Here is a 19,786-nt window from a genome sequence, read left to right on the forward strand (position 1 = left end):
ATTTTGTTTCTCGCACAAACACTTTAGCATGAAACATGACTGCAATTTTTTAAAAAAAATTCCATTGAAAGCTAAATAAGAGTGGTTTGTCTTAAATACGCTTGTCTTTGGCACAGAATAAATGGGAAAACCTGTGAGACTCCAGAGCGAGTCTTCTCTCTTAATGCACGCACATCTCCATTTTGCAGGTGGAGGGACTGTGGCTTTGCAAAACCTTGCCAAATCTTTCTATGCTACTGCTGTAACATGGTATGATTCAAAACCTCCTGAAGACAGTAGTTAGACTTGCAATAATTTCTGTGCCTTTTGGAGCAGGGCCTCATTTAGACAGCAGCTTCCATATACATGGGAAAGTTTAGGTGTGCTGTGAATGCTGAGAAGTGATCTGAACACATGCAGGACTGTAAGAATGCCATATGTATCCCACTGCACTTAGCACACAGGGCTGTGCAGAGAGTGCCATGACACCCTTCCAACTATCTTCCTCCTCTTAAGTATTCTCTTCCACTTCCTTAACTTAGTGCATTCTAATTAAGTGTTCTCTTCCTCCTCCTTAACTTAAGTATAACTTAACTCTGCATTTACACTGCAACCAGCAACTCCAAGATTTTGCCTCTTTAGTGTAGAGGCTCCCACCTCAATTCTGACATAAGTGATGGAGGCCCTTGGGGTTGTCATGGAAAGCAAAGACATTGTGTGATGTTTGGGAAGAAACAAAAACGGAGGTAGAAAAACACTTAGATATCTGAGTGGAAGGTAAGAAGAGAATGGAAAGCCTGGCAGAGAAAAGAACACATTAATAGGCTGTGAACCACTGGGCTTAGGCAATTGGGTCTTGTGGAAAACTGCATTCTTTCATGAGATTCACCAGGAAGACTCGTGTAACAAAGCTCACTTGTCTCTCTACCTTCCGCAGAACAGAAATAAGTAACATCCCTTTTCCTATCGTTTGGGGAGGGTGATGGGGTACATGACACATGGTGCATGAAGCATGGTAGAAATCAAGTTGAATTTTATTTCAGAAAATGCTGAAATTATATGTTGGACTAGTCATATCTGATCAGGCTAAATGAGTAGGCATGAGAAGACTTTGTGAATTGGTGGAAGGATGTGTAGGCAGCCTCCTATACAACAACTGCATGGGTTAGAAAGTATACGACAGACAGTCTGACTGTGAGTCAACCCATTTGAGTTCTGAAAGGTCTCTGCAGAATGCAAGCAATCTTCCCACCTGCATCACCAGCACTCGCACGCAGTAACTGCCCCTCCATGGTGACTTCTGAAAGCTTCAAAAGCAAAAGAACTCCCTCCCCAAAAGCAGCAACTCAAGTAGGTGCTGGGAGAAGAAGTGTCTCTGCTTCACAACTGTGTGAATAACTCATTTACCCATTCAGTGAATGTAGGGGGAAAGGGGATTTTCTACTAAGAACCAGGTCAGCTTCTAAATTTCAGGTAATCAAAATAATTCTCAGTGCAACCAACATGCAAATGTTGTTTTGGTTTGGAACATTTTAATAAGTTTTAATATTTGTTTTAAATACAAGAACAGAAAATCTAGGAGCATATCACTAGATATCTTGTACACCATTCACCAAAATATAGTAGCACTGGATCCATTATAAAATATACCAAGGGTTTAATAGGTTCAACTTTTCAGCATGGATTTCAGTCCTGCATTCCCACCCTGGTGACAATATTATATAAGGAAAATATTACATTTGATAGCTACCAAATATTTGAATGAAATAGATACAATCAGTGGGGAAAAGGGATAAACCTTCTCTTCTACAGGTGAGACTTAAATTTCAGGCTACAGTAAAATGGTATTTTTCCAAGGAACATTTATTTTTTTTGCTACACAGATGAAGAGCCTACTAATCTAATAAATGGCAAAAAATTCGGCATACACCTGGACAACCAGCTGGGAAGAATCCAAAATAGGTGGCTAACCAATGCTCAGACCCAGAGCTGCCAACTTTATTTGCAGTTTCTGCCTGAAGCACCAATCCCTTGTGCTTAAACAAAACCATGAGACACAGTATGTGTCTTCTCAAGGCAGAATGTCACCTCAAAGAAGCAGTGAGTTGGGCTAGAATATAGCTGGTTGGAAACGCAGAAGATAAATATAGACAAGTCACCAGCTTGTCAGCCATCAAAAGCAAATTCATTAGAGTAAGAAATGCGGATGCCACCAGAGACAACACCATATAGGACTTCTTTGTGACTCAGGTGACTTTTTGCAAAATACAATAACCTATAAGCAAAATCCAATAACCTTTAAGCAAAATCCTAAACTCTCTCCCATATATACCAGAAGGTTATCACTATAGTTAGATGCCTGTGAGGAAGTGTAAAATAAGGGAATATTTCAATGGCAGTGCATTAGAAGCTAAGGTATAGTTGCTGTAAATCCAGTTTACCCAATGGCACCTGCTCTTTCAGCCTGAAAACACTGTTAAAACTAGCAATGATCCAAGCTGAATTGTAATCCACTCCCAACTGAAGCAGTATCTTTGATTTTGTTGCCTGCTATCAAGCATGCCTGAATGAACACTAACTGAACATATAGGGGTCAACTTATAAAAACTGCAAAGCTAGTTTTTCTAAAGAAGCATCCCAAGCATATATATGGCACATTTAAATACAGGACAACAACTATCAAATTTTTCTTTTTGGGTTACAAATTAAAAGAGTGCTCAGTTTGGTTTCTTTATCTTACACTTTACACCAAGTTGGGTAAATAACATTATTTTACATTAATATTAGCAATCACTGAAGGACATGTGTACAAAAAACAAAACCAGGGAAATGAATACACACCTGCAAACATATATGCATATAAAATATTTCAGTTTCATATAGTTATACCCCTCTCTCTTCTTGGTATCTTGAAAACAAAGTGGATCTGAATAGTCATGCATGACAAAATCTCAAACAAATCAATGACAAAGCATCAATAAATGAAGGTGGTAATAGCAATGTTGGCATAATAGCACTTCCATGGAAAGGTTTTCCCTCAGACCCTCTTTACACTCAGAAAACTTTCGAAGGCACACTGCTACAAGTTACCAGTAAAAAAAATCTCAAGATGTCTGTACTGAATAAAGTCTGTTTTAAATGCTAACTGGTAATTTTATTTTTAAAATTAGTAGAACCTGATGCTGGAGTAGTTTTGGAAAGGAGAAAATTGCACCAGAGGATATGCATGACTTGTCTGCTCCAAAAGAACAAAAAAAATTTATCTGTCACAAAGCTTTATTCCAATCATTTTCTTCACTCCTAACTTTAATTATACACACTGACTGTCCTATAATTACAGAGCTTGGGAAGCTGCCAATTACTTCCTGAGGAAAATGTTAAAATTTCTTGCAGAGATTCAACACTACTTCCATCAATGCATTCCATGTACCATGTCATCATCTTTTAAAAGTAAAGCCTCTGATGCTAGTGATTGATTATTTAAGTGGAACATAAAAAAAACTAGTGCATATTACTCACTAATAGCACCAGAGAATTAATTTAAAAAAAAAAAAAAAGAAAGAAAGAGAAGCTAACTCAACAGGAAACTAATTCAATAGGAAATGTTTTTTAAAATCCAAATGATAGCTAAGGATAACACACAGTCAAAGAAAACATGTTTGTTTTTTTCCCTTTCACTAAACAACCTTTCTTCTGGAGGCTCCAGTCATATTGTATAGCAACAAAAAACCTGAGATTCAAAATCCATTAACTCAAAGTCTATATAAAGACTGAGTTTTTCTGAAGGAAGACAACAAGTAAAGAACATACATTACTGTAATTTCAGAAATAAGTATGCACCAGGAAAAACGTGAATGAGAGAAGTAGCTTGTGGGGAAGCAGGTAAAAAATAATAAGACAGGAAAAAAGTTTGGTTATTTTTGTTTCCTCCTTCACCATATGACACCCATGTTTTCATGTTGATATGCCTTCTGGCTTCAAGATGCAGAGTTATCCATCTGCTCCACTGCATTCACACCCATGTTCTTCAACACACTGCAATTGTATTTCCTCTTCCTATGAGTACTTTAGTTTGCTACTGGTCTTTGAAGCCCCACTACCACATAGTGACAGGCACTTCAGTTTCAGACATCCTTGCCACCTAACTAATCCATTTATTACGCAAATTACTTCTAAGCAGAATCACTTATGAGAGGCAGAACAAGGAATGAAAAGGGAAGAGATTACTTATTGACTGTATTCTCTTCTAACTTCTGCTTATCCATTATTTTCATTAATACAAGAAGATAACCTAACTAAGGGTCATGCAGCTGGGGCATCCTAAGAAAGTGGCAGGTCAGACAACAGGGAATTGTGCTGCACATTAAAATGCAGCACTGCCAATACACTCAGTGAAACCATTATGACTTCCTGATAATATCTTTGCTTAATACACCACGTTGTGTCAGGGAAAACTTCATCTATTCCAAGTTCATTTCAAACCAACTCTGCTTTTCAGCCTCAATTTCTAATTACTGCATGGGAGAGATATCTCATTTTGGGACTTCGGAATTAACCCATGGCACAGCAATCAACTGTATTGCAAAGGGTCAAGTGGAAAATGATCTCTCCTCCTAGGAACCAAAATATTTCCTAGTATCAACAATGAAAAAAAAGCGAAGCGCTCACATCAAACAAGTTGTTCAGTATGCAAGTAGTACTTGTGGAAACTTATGCTTGACCACACGAAGAGATAAATTCTGTCAGGGTACAGGAGTAGAAATATAACTAAAAAACAAGCAAGGTCAACCAACTGTACTAGTAGAGCAAACTGGTGTTGTGGGACCTTTGAGAGCCAAAGGCCCTGAAGAAAAGGCGACGTTAGATGTGCAAAAAGGAACTCAAAATGAGAAGGAAACAGGCATGTCAGAGCCCACAGGGAACTACTGTACACCACCTAGTAGTCAAGGAGATGAAAAGGTAGAAAGTAGGTGTCTTTTGCAATCAAAGACTACTAATGCCGTATGAGTCGCTCAACACCATTCACCTCAGAGGTGTTCATATTGCGCCAGCAGCGCTGGTATAAGCACTAAGTAGAACTCCTCAGGAGCAATGGGTAGGCTAATCTACTCCCAAAGCACACTTACAGGTCCCAAAACAGCTTTGAGCAAGTGATTGAATCTGAGCGTGCCTCAGCATGACATTTCTAGTGTACATGAATTCTTTCTCAGGCAGAAAATACATGAGACACTCAGGCACTCTCCTAAGAGGAACCATACAAGAATAAAAACAAGCATCTCAAAACAACAAAAAGAACCCCAGTAATGCAACAGCAAAAACACTTCAGCGCTGAGAAGCAACCAAGTCCTTTCTAAAGAGTGGTTACTTAGATGCTACACTGAACCCAATTTTTTAAGATAGCATTTGGAATGTGAAAATGAAAAATAAGAAAAAATTGAGAGGTGTCAATGAAAGCTCTATTTCAACAGAATTTCTGTACTCCTTAAATATTGCTGTATTGCCTACTATGTCTCTTAAGAGTTACTGATAGATTCAGACGGAGGGGAAAGATATATTTAAAGAGCAAATTTTACAATCTTGTGGTCTCCTAATATGTCTGTGGATATTGGCAGGAGCCTAATAGAGCTTTGACACCAATCTACTTTGAACAAAAACCAGATGATGATGCATATTAAAACCTCATTCTTCACCTTTTTTTTCTGGAAATGACTGGTGTGTCTATCATCCCCTTGGTACACACAACCTTCTTTACGGAGGTCTGCACGTGTACACTTTCCTGGGGAGTAAACCATACCTACTATCTCCAGACGCTGACTTTCTGGACCATCCCCTACTCCCATCTATGGTTCTGAGGTTTATGCTTGGCAAAGACTTGATTTCAATAACATTTAGGAAAAGTTGTTCTCTTCAGAAGCAGGTATTACTCAGCTATATGCCTCTTCTTGTAAGGATGCAACACTGAACTTGCTCTAACTACCCCCTGAAATAACAAATGTAGAAATGGAGTGGGCAGGGGGCAGGACAGGTCATGCAAGTGAATCATGATGCTTTTTGCATATTTTACTCCGAGCATGACCTCCCCTACAGCTGTAGTTTTAGTGGAAACTTCTTAACTCTCAGGACACTCAGATCAACTCAGTCACCTATGAAGGCATTTGCTTACCAAAGCCTCCTTTTCACAAAAAACCCTGACAGGTTCTGGTAGACTTAGGGTAGGTCAGAGAATTCTGCACAATTACTCATTTCTGAGCTTATGGTCATCCATCATGCATCTGACAAAGGCACAAGCTCATTTCCCTTCTCTTTGCAGACCTAAGCAAAGGTAGTTATTTGTGAAAAGTAATATCTATAACACTTGATTCAGCAATGACAGACTAGACACCTGCACAGCTTTCTCCCAAAGCTTCTACAGACTTATGTTTTAGCATCACGTGGTTTGCCTTCCTAGAGTTTGTTGCCAATGATATCAGGATTTTGAACCTCCTCTTCACTTCAAAGTCACCTATAAACAGGACATAATCACTGTGAATAAGCAGCTGCAAAGATCTCAACAAGAAGAAGCCTTACCCGTATATAAGCATCCTGGTGATGTTTAGCAAAGTACAACATGTTGTCAAGGGCTAACATTCCTGGAGGGGTCTGCGTAAAATCCATTGCTGGGTTTACATGATTCTGTAAAAAAGATAGCACGATCACTCAATTAGCACCTTTACAAAAGCTATCAGCTCCCCCAGTGATGAGAACCATGTTAACATGCAGTGTCAAAAAAGAGCTCTTTTTGCTGAACAGAAAAGTCTTAACATGAAAATGGTCCACAACTCAAAGAACTTGAAAACCAAATGGAAACATTTGGTTCGCATGTTATTCATTCATTTCTGTAGCTATGGAATGAAGTTTCCCAAAAGTTGAGTGCTTTAGAAGCAGGTATCTACAAACCAACTTGGTGGTAATATAGACTACAAGCACTATTCACATGACAATGCATATGTGTGTGTGTGTGTATATATGTATCAAGCACTACGCACATGACAATGCATATGTGTGTGTATGTGTATATATATATGCTCAAACAGCCACCCAAACACTTATTTACACAACTGCTATGGATTTCAAATAGCCACGAAAACAAGACAGAAAACTCCACTAGATTCAAAAGCTATATCAAGTCTACTGGATCTTGTGGACTCCTGAACATAAAGGGCCTGAGACAAAAGTGTATGCGCACATGACAATGCATATGTGTGTGTATGTGTATATATATATGCTCAAACAGCCACCCAAACACTTATTTACACAACTGCTATGGATTTCAAATAGCCACGAAAACAAGACAGAAAACTCCACTAGATTCAAAAGCTATATCAAGTCTACTGGATCTTGTGGACTCCTGAACATAAAGGGCCTGAGACAAAAGTGTATGAAATTCAGCAGATTTGCCTTGTGGAATTAACGTGTATTTTTTGTTACATTCTGAATCTATGGATTTCAACTATGGAATTAGTGAATGAACATACCAAAGATAACCAGAACTCTTTCATTTACACATGTACCTACATATTTTAAATGTTTGGTTTCACACAGTACATGAAAAATTGTATTTGCTCAAAACATTGATTAACTCTGCTGATCTTTTGATTGGATGGAATTAAATGTATATTTCTGTAAATTTTATGTAGTTCATGGTTTGGACATGAACATTTGCCTGGCTACACCACTGAAGCTACTCAGAAATACACAGACCCAGGAGTATGTCTCCATGAAAAATATCTCTCTTCTGCTATGCTCTTTTATCACTATCACCTTTGGAATGTCTCCTGCTCCACTTAGCCTGACACAGAAAGAGTTCCCTAGCTGCTCTGCAATGGCATTTCTTTTCTGCAAGACTGTGCTGACAAAGACTTTAAAAGTGCATTTACTACCCAAAAACTGGCAAAGATCAGCACAGATTTCTTCCATTAATCTGTTTCTGCAGTGTACTCAGGGTCTGATCCACCCACTTCACTGACAAAAGTATGGGTTTTACTACTCTACCTTCTGTTGAGTCTGTCAGGCCATAAAGTGGTAGAAATGTGAGATTCCATTGTCTTGCCCATTTTATCTTTAGATGTATCATAGGTTGATTTTAGCCAGTCAATAATTCATTGTCACATATAAGATTAGAAATAGTAGAAAGCAAAAATCACACATTAAGATGCTTGTTGCAACTTCAAAAATAGACAAAGATATTAGGCTGAAGATGGCATGCACAACCTGTTGATTGCACATTTCCAGCTTAGGAGAACCAGCGTACAAGCAAAACAATCATAGCCTCATTATTTTGCAATAGGAATCAAGAGGATGTCTGGAATCCTAGATTTTAAATGAAAATATCTATGCAGTATGCATTTTAGAAGGGTAGTAGCAATCTAGAGCGGGAAACCAATGGCTTGCTGAGGTGTGTTTGCCAAAAACACCTCTTTATAAATTTATTTTTTTGCCCACTTTCATCTGTTCATCTAATGATGGACAAAAGTGCTTCATCGTTATTTCCCCAATTCAACCTTTCATCTTCCACATTGATGCATTTATCATTCAGAACACTTAAAATCAGTACAAAACTGCTTCATACACATCACAAAGCCAAGAGACTTCAGCTTCTGGGAGCAGAAAACTTCCCTTCCTATAATTTTCAAGCAATCCAAAAAGCTTGTTTTAAGAGCAGCTGTGTCTGGCAGACACACAAATCCCCATCGCCCCAACTCCTCACTCCCACTCCAAACTCAGCATGAATATCTTAGCAGGTCCTTCTATGCATTTGAAACTACATTCATTTTGACCATAAAGTACAAATCCTGGCAAACACCACTTGATACTTAGCTGTGTCATGAGGTATATTTCCTTGGGAAAGCTGTTGGGAACCCCAGAAAGCACCAGACAACAGGTAAGCCTACAGCACCAGTTTTACAATGCCTTCTGCAAGCAGAACTTCAGCATAGGGCTGAGCATACCCTCTTGGCTCCCATGTTATAGCACAGGTAGGGTATACTTGGATAAATACCTGGGAAGCAAAAATGCATCTACTTTTCTCCAGCTATTAAAATACTACTACTCATTTCACTGGTATTTACAATGTTAAAATTGAAGCACGACACAGAAATAAAAAGGATGACCTACTGTTGCTTGAATAGTTCTCTCCAGTTCTGGGCCCCTCACTTCAAGAAGGACATTGAGGTCCTGGAGAGTGTTCGGAGAAGGGCAACGAAGCTGGCAAAGGGTCTGGAGCACAAGTCCTATGAGGAGAGGCTGAGGGAGCTGGGGTTGTTTGGTCTGGAAAAGAGATAGCTCAGGGGTGACCTTATTGCTGTTTACAACTACCTGAAAGGAGGCTGTAGCCAGATGGGGTTTGGCCTTTTCTCCCAGGTAACAAGTGAAAAGATGAGAGGACATAGTCTTAAGTTGTGCCAGGAGAACTTTAGGTAAGACATTAGGAAGAATTTCTTTACAGACATTGGAATGGGCTGCCCAGGGAAGTGGTGGAGTCACCATCCCTAGAAGTGTTTAAGAAAAGATTGGATATGGCACTTAATGTCACTGTCTAGTTGACATGGTGGTGTTAGGTCAGAGGTTGGACTCAATGATCTCAGAGGTCTTTTCCAACCTTCATGACCATGTGATTCTGTGATTCATCACATTCTACGTCAAAAAAACCAACAATGGCATGAGAAATCTCACCACATTTAGTAAGGATGACTCATTTTGTCTCTTATCATCACTATAGTTCTATGTCCAATCAGAAAAGCTATCTCTCCACCACTTACTTTATCTCCAAGTTAAGCCTATAAACCCAGCTATTTTCACTTGTTTGTTTCAAAAGTTTCTGTCACTTTGGATCCTAGGATAACTAGGCCTTGATCTTCAGCTCTGTTCCATCTGGAGATACTCCAGCAGACAATAGGTAAGGATACACAATCTCTGGCACGTGTGAAACAGTACATTCTCTTCAATTATTCTTCAATTTCAAAAGGAATGTCAGACACTTTATTCCCTTCCTTCTTCCTCCCTCTCCCCAAAATCATCCTTTTCTCAACATTATGAATGTTTATGGTTGAAGTATTAACTTACTGAGAGTGGGTTTAGAAATGGGATACAAAGCTAAATTATCTAAAATGCTGTAGTGAATAATTCAGAAGTATGCAAACACCCCCACCTACAACATACTTTATTAAATATATGAAACACAGTGCTTCAGGCATATTAGTTGCATATGTTTAGTACAAAATCTATGAAATTTTTCTTTTTATAAAAAGCGAAGAGTAAGAAATAAAAATTAAACAGATTTGGTTCCTTCAGTTTTCCAGATAATTTTTCATTTTTTTCCCACTAGGCTGAGCAATACCTATGCATCTTTCAGCTTCAGAATCTGAGCAGCATTTAACAGTTTACATTCTTACGCTGTACATGTTAACATACCAAAAGCATCAAGAATTTGTTAACCAACTTAATAGGATACTGTGGGAACAAAAATTTATTCTTTAGGATAAGATGTAGGCCCAAAAACATGTCTGCTTATGCCATTAATAAAAAATAAATCACGTGGCATGTTTCAAAAGATGACAGCTTTTCTGGCTAAATCCCAGTGCGGTAATTATACTCAGACAACCTAGCATTCTCATGCAGTCCTAGCAGTGTAAAGCTTTCTTCTCTGTCCTGAATTGCTCCACTGTCTTACTTTTGGCTTCCTCAGCAATCTCTGAGGGACATATAGATTTCAGTCATAAGAATGTGTCCTCACACCAAGATGCCTAACCACAGTAATGGTGTACTGTCTGTAACTGCTAATGGAATAAGTAGTGCTCATTCTGTATATTATTCCTAACAATGAATTCCACGTGAATATGCTGAAGCACAGAAACCATTTATTTCCCTGCATTCCCAGGCTATTAAGATACAAATTTATTTCTGTCTTGACAGACATTGACAGCTTATCACAGATTTTGCACTGGTGCTATATGCAGCTACGTAAATCAGTTGTGCAGTCATGCCAGTTTGTCCTGAAAGCAGGCTGGAGTAGGTGCTAGACCCAGTAAAAGCTGTTTTTCCAACCCCAAAGCAGTCCAGGTGAAACCCTATTCTGCATGCCTCAATTCTGTAGGTTGGCATGACAAAAGCACTACAGAAGTTTCCAGGGAAGAATCAGGACTGTAAAAGAACTGATGATAGAAGAACTTCAGAACATCTGAAGAGTCCAATTTAAGTGGCATCATTCTAAAATGAACCTTCTCAAAACTGGTCAAATTTTTTTCTCCAGAGAACGGAACAATCTGTCTACAAAGCTAACACCACAGACAGCAATCTCTTTCTCTCATCTTCAATTACTTACTTACTCATTTCCTTCTGTCTTTTAAATCTAAATCATGTTTCAGTGGGCTAGGGAGGAAAGCAATCACCTACAGCACCTACACAAAAATGTTCCTAGGATCAAATGAGGAAATCATAGGAGTACGTACATGGATGTTTCTTCCTAAGAACTCAGGACCAGGAGAGTGGAAACTTTTAAAGTGATATTCACAGTGAATTATGAATTGATAAACTTCTGTTGGAACTATCAACGAGCACACAACCTCATCGTTTACCCCATCCCTAAATAAACCTGAAGCTTTACATGCAAAATGTTCCCATTTGCTCAATTACGTGAGAATTACAAATAAGAAAAAAATGTTACATTAAAAAACCCAACAATGTAATTTGTGAAGAAGTAGCCAGCTAAAATTCTTAATGAAATAATTTTGTCTTTTTATTTAGCAGCACTATATTAAAAGAGATGATGATGATGACACATGCAAATTCCGCCATCCCATTTAATGAGATACAACAGTGACTTGGGAATTTTCAACCTCTATGTATTCAATGAAAGCAAGAACTAACAGATTTGGCTTTAAAATATGCAAATGCGCATTATTTTTTTCACAAAGCCTAATTTTTAAATTTTCCAACAAAACTATACAACAAAATTAAAACATATCTGGAGGATCCCTGAATTAAAAAAAAATAATAAAAACACAATCTAACTGAAGTAAGAAGTATCCAAAGCTCATCAACTGCTATATCTTTGAAAGAATATTGGGAAAATCTTTTAAGATACTTTCAGTGCAAGTCATTTAAATCTCAACCCTGCTACCCTATCACGTATAAAGAACTCCAGTATATTTCTACTGGATATAGTTTTCATGAAGACTTAGAAATTATATTTACATACAACAATGGCAGCTTTTCCTTTGACTAACATTGCTGGGTTTTTCCAGCTTTGTCTTTTGGCAATATTTGTCCATTTCTTCAGTTCAGGGGTTTAGGTTTCAGGGTGCTTTTATATTGTTGTTATGACAGCTTTGCAATACATATTGGTATACTATAAATGTTATCCTCCAATAACAAAACCCATTCCAATCTATGTAACACATTAAGCAACAGACTTCCTGGACCAAGTTTGACTTCACCAATGTAAAACTGACCTTAAGAGCAAAGAAATTGTAAGTACAATCTTCACATAATTTACCCTATAAAAGATTTTAGAAAAAATAATAATTTGACTACCATATCCCCTTAATTCACTGAGCTACTATGTATGCAATGTGTCAGGAGATCGACTGGTTTAATTTTACCAGTACTGTTAAACCAGTTTGCATTCTCTACACAGGTAAGATCTAAGGCATAAATTCTCATCTTCCCCATCAGAATTATCAAGCTAGAAAGGAGACAATCATGTGAGAAAACAGCATGAACAGTGCTAGCAGGAAGATCAAGCCAAGGAAACTAATACATCTACACTTGAATACTGCAAATAAACGCAGATTAAATGTTTGTAGCAAGACAGAAGTCATACATGGCAGAATGAAAAACTACCTGAGTAATTTTATCTCTGTGACTCCTATCAGATGTGCCAATTAGTTAGACTTAGCGTTCCTAAATAAAATTTTGGCATGAAAAGCTTTTTTTTTGAATTTGAGTAAGCTTAATGCCTATTGAGTAAGGTACACTGTGACTTCCACTCATTATTTAAGCATGATGTCATGATGGCTCCATACTTCAGGAGAAATTCAGAGCTCTGCAAGGGACCTTTTTTATAAAACTAAAGAAAAAGATACAAAATAGTTAACAGGTGTATGTAAATATATATTTTAGCATATGATCAAAACACAAGTTACATTGCCTATCAACAAGAAAAAGTTCTCAATCTCTAGACAATGTTATTAAGTAAAATTGAAAGTTCAAAACCAAGTTCTGTCAAATCTTGAGCTGCTTGAATCAGGGCTTTCTAAGCACAAGACTACTAAGAGAGCATAGTTTTGATTGCTTTAGTTACACTTGGACTGTTTTTTCTAAACTTAACCTTTTTGACATAACATTTGCTTTTAATTTAAATTAGCAGAAATTTCAAAGTACATCAATTAAAACAATTTTTCAGTTCTGGTTTATTTTAAAGAAAAATTACTTAAATGACAAGCTATTGAGTAAAATCAGGGTAAAATAATCATTAGAACTTTCCTAAGGGTGTATATCTACAGGGAACCCACATGTGAAGCAGCCCACTTAATTGATGCAGTTGCTGCTTCTGTATGTCATCACTCAAAAGACTTGAGTGAAACTCTGAATGGGATCCTTCCTGATATAACCATGACCTCTGGTAAAGGATATGATGCCTATGTACTATGGAAAGCACAGCACAAACACAGAAGAAGACTGACACTCTATTTGTGTGGTGAATTCTACCTCACTTGGAATTTCATTAATACTGACAACTGTGGTGGCTAGGGACATTCCTACATTTTCACAATCGGTGTTGCTTTGAAAACAGTGAGCTTTGCAAGGACGTAAAGCCAGTGCCAAGTATCACAAAGGTATGCTAGGATAGATCTTGCTCTCCTTTTAGATATTTCTGTAGAAAGGTTTCATGGTTTTCTTTTTTTCAAGCAAGCTAGCTAAAATGGCTCTCGTGCGCAAGAGAAAAGGCTTGGGCTGTGTTTAGTTCAAATAAAGAGTAGAGAGAAGTCAGCCCTGTGTCTGAGATAACTCCAGTTCAAAATAAATGAGCCATGTGAATCTACCGGCTGCCTGGCAGCCCAATACAACAGCTATCCAAATTTAGAATGGAAAACTCCATCTAAGTGCTCCAGGAAAGAGAGCTGAAATGTCATCTCTGGCTAGGCATACAGACTCTCAGAACTGGGTAAAAACACCTGCTGTACTTCGGAGCTCTGTGGTTCACACACTGACCCTTCTTTATTAACTGTGCCCAAGTCAAGCTTCTAGAAACCACAGATTACAAGTTGAAAACTACTGTACAGCAAAGGAACTGCCAACATGTATGATATTTTAGCTGGTTTTGGATGGACATCTCCATGTACAAAACGACTAGCTCTACAATCAAATCTTCCCCCTGCTAGAGTAGAAACAGTCAAGCTTTGTAGATGTCAGGGATAGGTTTAGAATACAGGACCAATCCATCCTAAAACCTTTGAGTCTGTATTTCTGTCTTAGAACAATAACCTATGCCTATTCTATAGGATACAAAATATGAAAAAAAAACAACAAAAAAAACCCTCACACATACCCCAACAAAAAAACAGGAGGAAAAAACTACTGGATCCATTTTCGGTTCCCTTGATTGCCATTTTTCTTTGTCTCCCTCTACAGGAACATTAAGCTCTGCAAAATGCTGGTATGTTTTGCATGTCTGTGTATAGTTCTACTCTGCCTTCAGTCTCCTTCAGATGTCAAAAAAAGGATGGAGCTGCACCAAAATGTAGGAAGATTTTTTAAAAATTAAGGAATTTTTAAAAGAAGACATATCACTACCATTCTATGTAGGGACTGTGTAACAAGCTGACTATATTGAACAATCAAGATATTCAGAATTCAGATACAAAGGTGAAATTTGGGGAAATAATTCAGTTATTAAAAAATTACTTTCCTTTCTACCACTGTCTTTAGTTCTCAGGCCTCAATTAGTGAAATGTTGTATTAAAAAAGAATGACTGCAACTCTTTGAGGAAAACCTAAGTACTTTGTGGGCCATGCTATTTACTGTCTTTGAATCTTACAACAGGCAATAAAAACCCCATGAGCAATGAGAGGAAGGGGAACAGAGAAATATGTACATGTAAGTAATATACATATCTGTTTGCATGCATGCATACACTGGAAAATTGCATAAGCTTAAAAAACTCCCCCACTTGCAGTAATTAACATTAAACTGAATTTACACTGTTTCTCAAAACTACCATCACTTCAATATCAAGCAAGGGTTTGTGTGAAAACAGCTATCCAAGCCAAACCTTATGAAAGATAAGCCCACGCTACAAAAGAGGAGATATGTCATTACGTCTGTCCAGTTTTGAGGGGCCTGTTTCTTCATCTTATTTTTTTGGTATGCAAATGCCGAGGCACATGTGGTACATAATATCCAGAGAAATATGTCCAGGATCCACCTCTAAGAGAAGGAGTCAGGAAACAATCAGCAGTAAAAGAATTTTTCTGTTGCTATACACTTGAAACAAACTACTCAGCCCTATCCATTCAAATCCACAGAGCTTGCCTGCCCCCAGGAGTTCGTAACTGGGATGCACAAAGTAAGTGAGCAGCAAACAGGAAAACAATACAGTGAAACCATACTAGTATAATAAAAACATATGCCAGAAATGGAGTCATTGCCCTCATTTTAAATTAGCACATTTACTTTTGGTAGTGGATTTTCTTCAAGAGAGAAATACTTTTTCAAATCACGGGGAGTTTCAGATTTTTACAATTTCACAATAAAAGATATTGGAAAAACATAAAAATATAAAATCCCTTTTATTCTTCCTCTGCAAAGAACAGAACTTACCCTGTCATTAAGAAACTGATTTACTATATGATTCATATTTATAATAATCACAAATAAAAAAACCCCAAAACACAAAAGGACTGACATTATACAGAATCAGTTCATTCACAGACTCACAATCACAGAAAGGTCATTCTGATTCATTTTACCTTCATACTTACAGTAATACTAAAAGGTCAAAGAAGATTGGTAGACCACCAAAATGTTTGGGGTTTTTTTTATCCCATCTTTTAAAACTGTTCTCCTCTAGAAAGCTTAAAGCTAAGAGGAATTCAGCTGTATGTGGTAAAAGGCTGGTTTATTCACTTTAACGATATGCAAGTTGTTAGATGCCCATAACTCCAGACAAATAATCCTGTGAAATCACAGGCAGCTACATGGTAAACAAGAACTGCAGCTTCAATAAATATATGGATTTGCTGGCCCCCGTTATTGGTCACTACAAAGATGCATTTTGACTCAGGTGCATCATTCTGTGCAATTACTGCTCAAGATCAACAGTACCAATTTTATATAAAATTAGTAGCTCATCTACTACACAGACATCCTCCACTGTACATATCATAAGGTCTGGCTTTCCTGGTTACAACATGAACTATTTTTATTAAGAAAAATAAGCCTCTGGTTTTCTCTAAAACCTCATGCCTTCAAACAGCAGTAAGTCTCTTGTTTTCTTCTGTTAGCACTTGGGATCAGCAGACAACAGTCTGATGATTAAAAAAATGTGCATTATCTTTGGATTTATGGATCAATTCACAGTTTTTATGACCCATCTCATTTTTTGGATTCTTGAGTATTTATTCCACACTGCAATCATGCTTGGCTGAGAAGCTCTGGAGTCACCTGACAGCACCTGCCCCTGTGGCCAGAGGAGATCACCCCTCTCCCTTGCAGGGGTCACACCCCCACTCACATGTAGAGCAACCAAGCTGTTCCTCTGCCTGTACCTAGCAGGCATCTACATATGCTTCCCTGCACTGTTTAAAGTGGTCCAGGGGCTTAACGAAGAGATTTGCAGATCAAACGTTAACCCTGTGGCCTACCCTCCCCTAAGTTATACTAGAGGAGATATCTCTCACCATCACACCACTTGAACATCTCAGCAAATCTAAATGTCAGTGTGGAGAGTAGAGTTTCAGCATGAACGCTCCTTGCAAACCCCAGCGTGGAGTGCTTCATTCTATGTGTGGCACTCCTATTTCCAGCAGAGCCCCTTTTTTTCCACAGCCTAGCACCAAATACATAGCATGACATGAAATCATGGAATGTTTTGTTTATGGCAAACAGTAATTCAAAACTATGAAACTATTCTTATGGGAAAGAATGCAGCACCAAGCACAGAATGGCTATGAGACTAATTCAAAACTATGAAACTATGCTTATGGGAAAGAATGCAGTAGGTCACACACCTGTGAGCTCCTAACAGCACCAAGCACAGAATGGCTATGAGAGAATGCTTGAGTGATTTCCATATTTCTGCCTCTCAGGTTTGGAAAGAGATTGATGTTTTGCTGCTGTTCCTCACATTTGCAGAGCATGACAATGAAATGTTAGCCTTTCTGATTAGAAAATGCTTTGCTGCTATTCCTCACATTTGCAGAGCATGACAATGAAATGTTAGCCTTTCTGATTAGAACTATAACTACATTTACAAAAACTCATCTTTTACAGATTTGCAGAGACTCTTGGGGAAGAAAAACATAAACAAAAACATAACCGTCCAAAAATTTTATAACTACATAAATCCAGACTGCAAGAAAGCATCCCTGGAAAGTGTCCCTGTCACAAAGCCTACACAAGGCTGAAAAACACTCAGACATAGGAACAAACCAATATTTTGAAGAGATAAGAAATCTCACCAGTAAGTGCCAAAAAGGAATCTCTACTTACAGTGCACTGCATAACAAACCTAAACATGCAAGTCAAATTAATTGACCCACAGAGGTATCGTTTAGCCTAAACAGCAAACATCTCCTGGCATTCAACTGAGAAATAGGGCTTTACAGCCCAGAACAGTTATTTCTACAGCCAAAAATATTCTGTATCCATGCAAGTGAGCTGTTGCAAAACTTTTGTGAACAACTGACATCTGGTATGATACTAGTGCCCTCTGCTGTGCAATATTACAGGTTAGTTACCAGCTTTCTTTTAAAATGAGGTTCAGTTGAGCTCCAAAAATTATTGAGCCATATACGTATGGTAAATCAAGTATTTCTATCTTCAGGTAGAAAAACAACCCTGACAAACATTAAGTATTACTGTATTATTATTATGTATTACAAACATTAAGTATTACTGTAAAGAGAAGATCTAAGTACTCTCTTATAAAACATTCTGTAAAACTTCCATGTGAAGCTGCATATTGTAAAATAATTTAAAATATTCATCTAATAAAATGAAAACACTCCTCTGTTATTTGACAAGTGAAATGGACACTTGTTTTGGGGATTTTTTTTTAAGGAAATAATAGTTTTAAAAATCCTTTTCACACTGAATTATCTACATATAGATTCAGCTAATTTAACTGTAAAATTAACAAGTGGCTTGCAGATTGCAGCTCCTCCAAATGTCAGTATAGACTAGGAAAACCATTAGTTATATCTTTAGTGTCATCTTCCATTATGTTTTTCTTTTCTTCTACTTCATGTATTTTGTTCACTTTGTAATGCAGGTTTCAGCACCTCTCCTTGTGGCTGCTCTGACAGAGATCAAGTAAGCAGTAATGTTCACAGAAATATTAGGGAAGCAAGATGTCAAAAGCAACCAGAAACATGAGAAAATTGTTTACATTACAAGTAAATCTGGTTGCATCACCTGCAGTTCAGGTTGTGTGACACTTTCCATTTTTAGACTTCAGTTTCAAAACTTTATGACTATTTTAAGGGTTAGAACAGAATGCCTAGCCTTTTCTTTCAGTTCAAAAGCCTTTGAAAGGTTTTAGCAAGTTATTTGATCATTTTTAGAAATGCTTTATTATGCACTGCATTGCTCTTATTAAGTCAATTTTTACATAATTGTTTAATCAAGAAACCTCAGCCCACTCATGCTAGGCAAGAAAAACTTCTAGTTCAGTAAAAGATGTTTTTGCTCATGCCAGTCTTGAAATTCCTTTTGAATATAGGTTACATTTGGCCACATTACAAATGCTCAGGATGAAGTGAGCATACACAGTCTTTTCTGAAGATTTTGCCCATCCTGAGCATTCTCTGGTCCCATCTTTCAGGCTTCGAGAAAAAAAGCAAACCAGGAGTAGAGTGGAAAGGGAAGGGAAGTAGAAGGGCACACAGAAGAGTGAGAGGTAAATGTTAAAGTCAGGCACTTGGGAGTGGAATAGCTCAGAAGAAGAAGCGCAAGAGTGGTAGGGAAGAAAACAAAACAGATGAGAAGGAAAACTATAAATAGTGGCATAGGGCTGAAGAGACAAAGATCATGACAGAAATGCAGAGCAAAGTGTAAGGGATGAGAAAGGCAGAAGCAAGTAGAAGAAACACTGCACATGCATGTAATTAGATGTGACAAAGAGTAAGGGAATGAATTAAGGCTTTAATGGCTATCTTATTTCTGCCTATTCCTAAACCCATTCAGCTTTGCTGCTGTTCTAGTACAAGGTGGTGCTGCACTTCTGGTGTACACAATATTAATAAAATACACAATTATTTCAAACATTTACATCCATTTAGATGTTTTAATTGGCTTAAGATCAATATTACTTGAGGTCCTGGGCTGTTATTCCCAGTGATTAGATCTTGTTCTTGTGATATTCCTATGCACAGCCACTGGAAGACAGATAAATGCTACTCTCTGAAAACAGAAATGACAAAACTGGTCTTCAAGATCTGTTTTGTCTCAAACACTTCCAAATAAGTATTTACAAAAGCAAATACGGTCATATGAGTCCCCAACTCTTTACTCAAAAGATGATCAAATATTGAAAGTGATAGTCACTGT

At 37.7% G+C, this 19,786-nt stretch overlaps 1 protein-coding gene across 1 annotated transcript in view; it reads right to left on the reverse strand.

The window, feature by feature from the left end:
* ELMO1 (engulfment and cell motility 1) overlaps positions 1–19,786 on the reverse strand; it is a gene marked incomplete at its 3' end in the record, with an annotated part of 290,561 nt that overhangs the window by 143,917 nt on the left and 126,858 nt on the right. Inside the window, exon 14 of the mRNA XM_009077801.1 lies at positions 6,547–6,651. Coding sequence (XP_009076049.1) covers positions 6,547–6,651 — 105 coding nt within the window. The remainder of the gene's footprint in view (positions 1–6,546; positions 6,652–19,786) is intronic.

The sequence above is a fragment of the Acanthisitta chloris genome, unplaced genomic scaffold (assembly GCF_000695815.1).
Source record: "Acanthisitta chloris isolate BGI_N310 unplaced genomic scaffold, ASM69581v1 scaffold727, whole genome shotgun sequence".
In the NCBI taxonomy this organism is placed as follows: Eukaryota; Metazoa; Chordata; class Aves; order Passeriformes; family Acanthisittidae; genus Acanthisitta; species Acanthisitta chloris.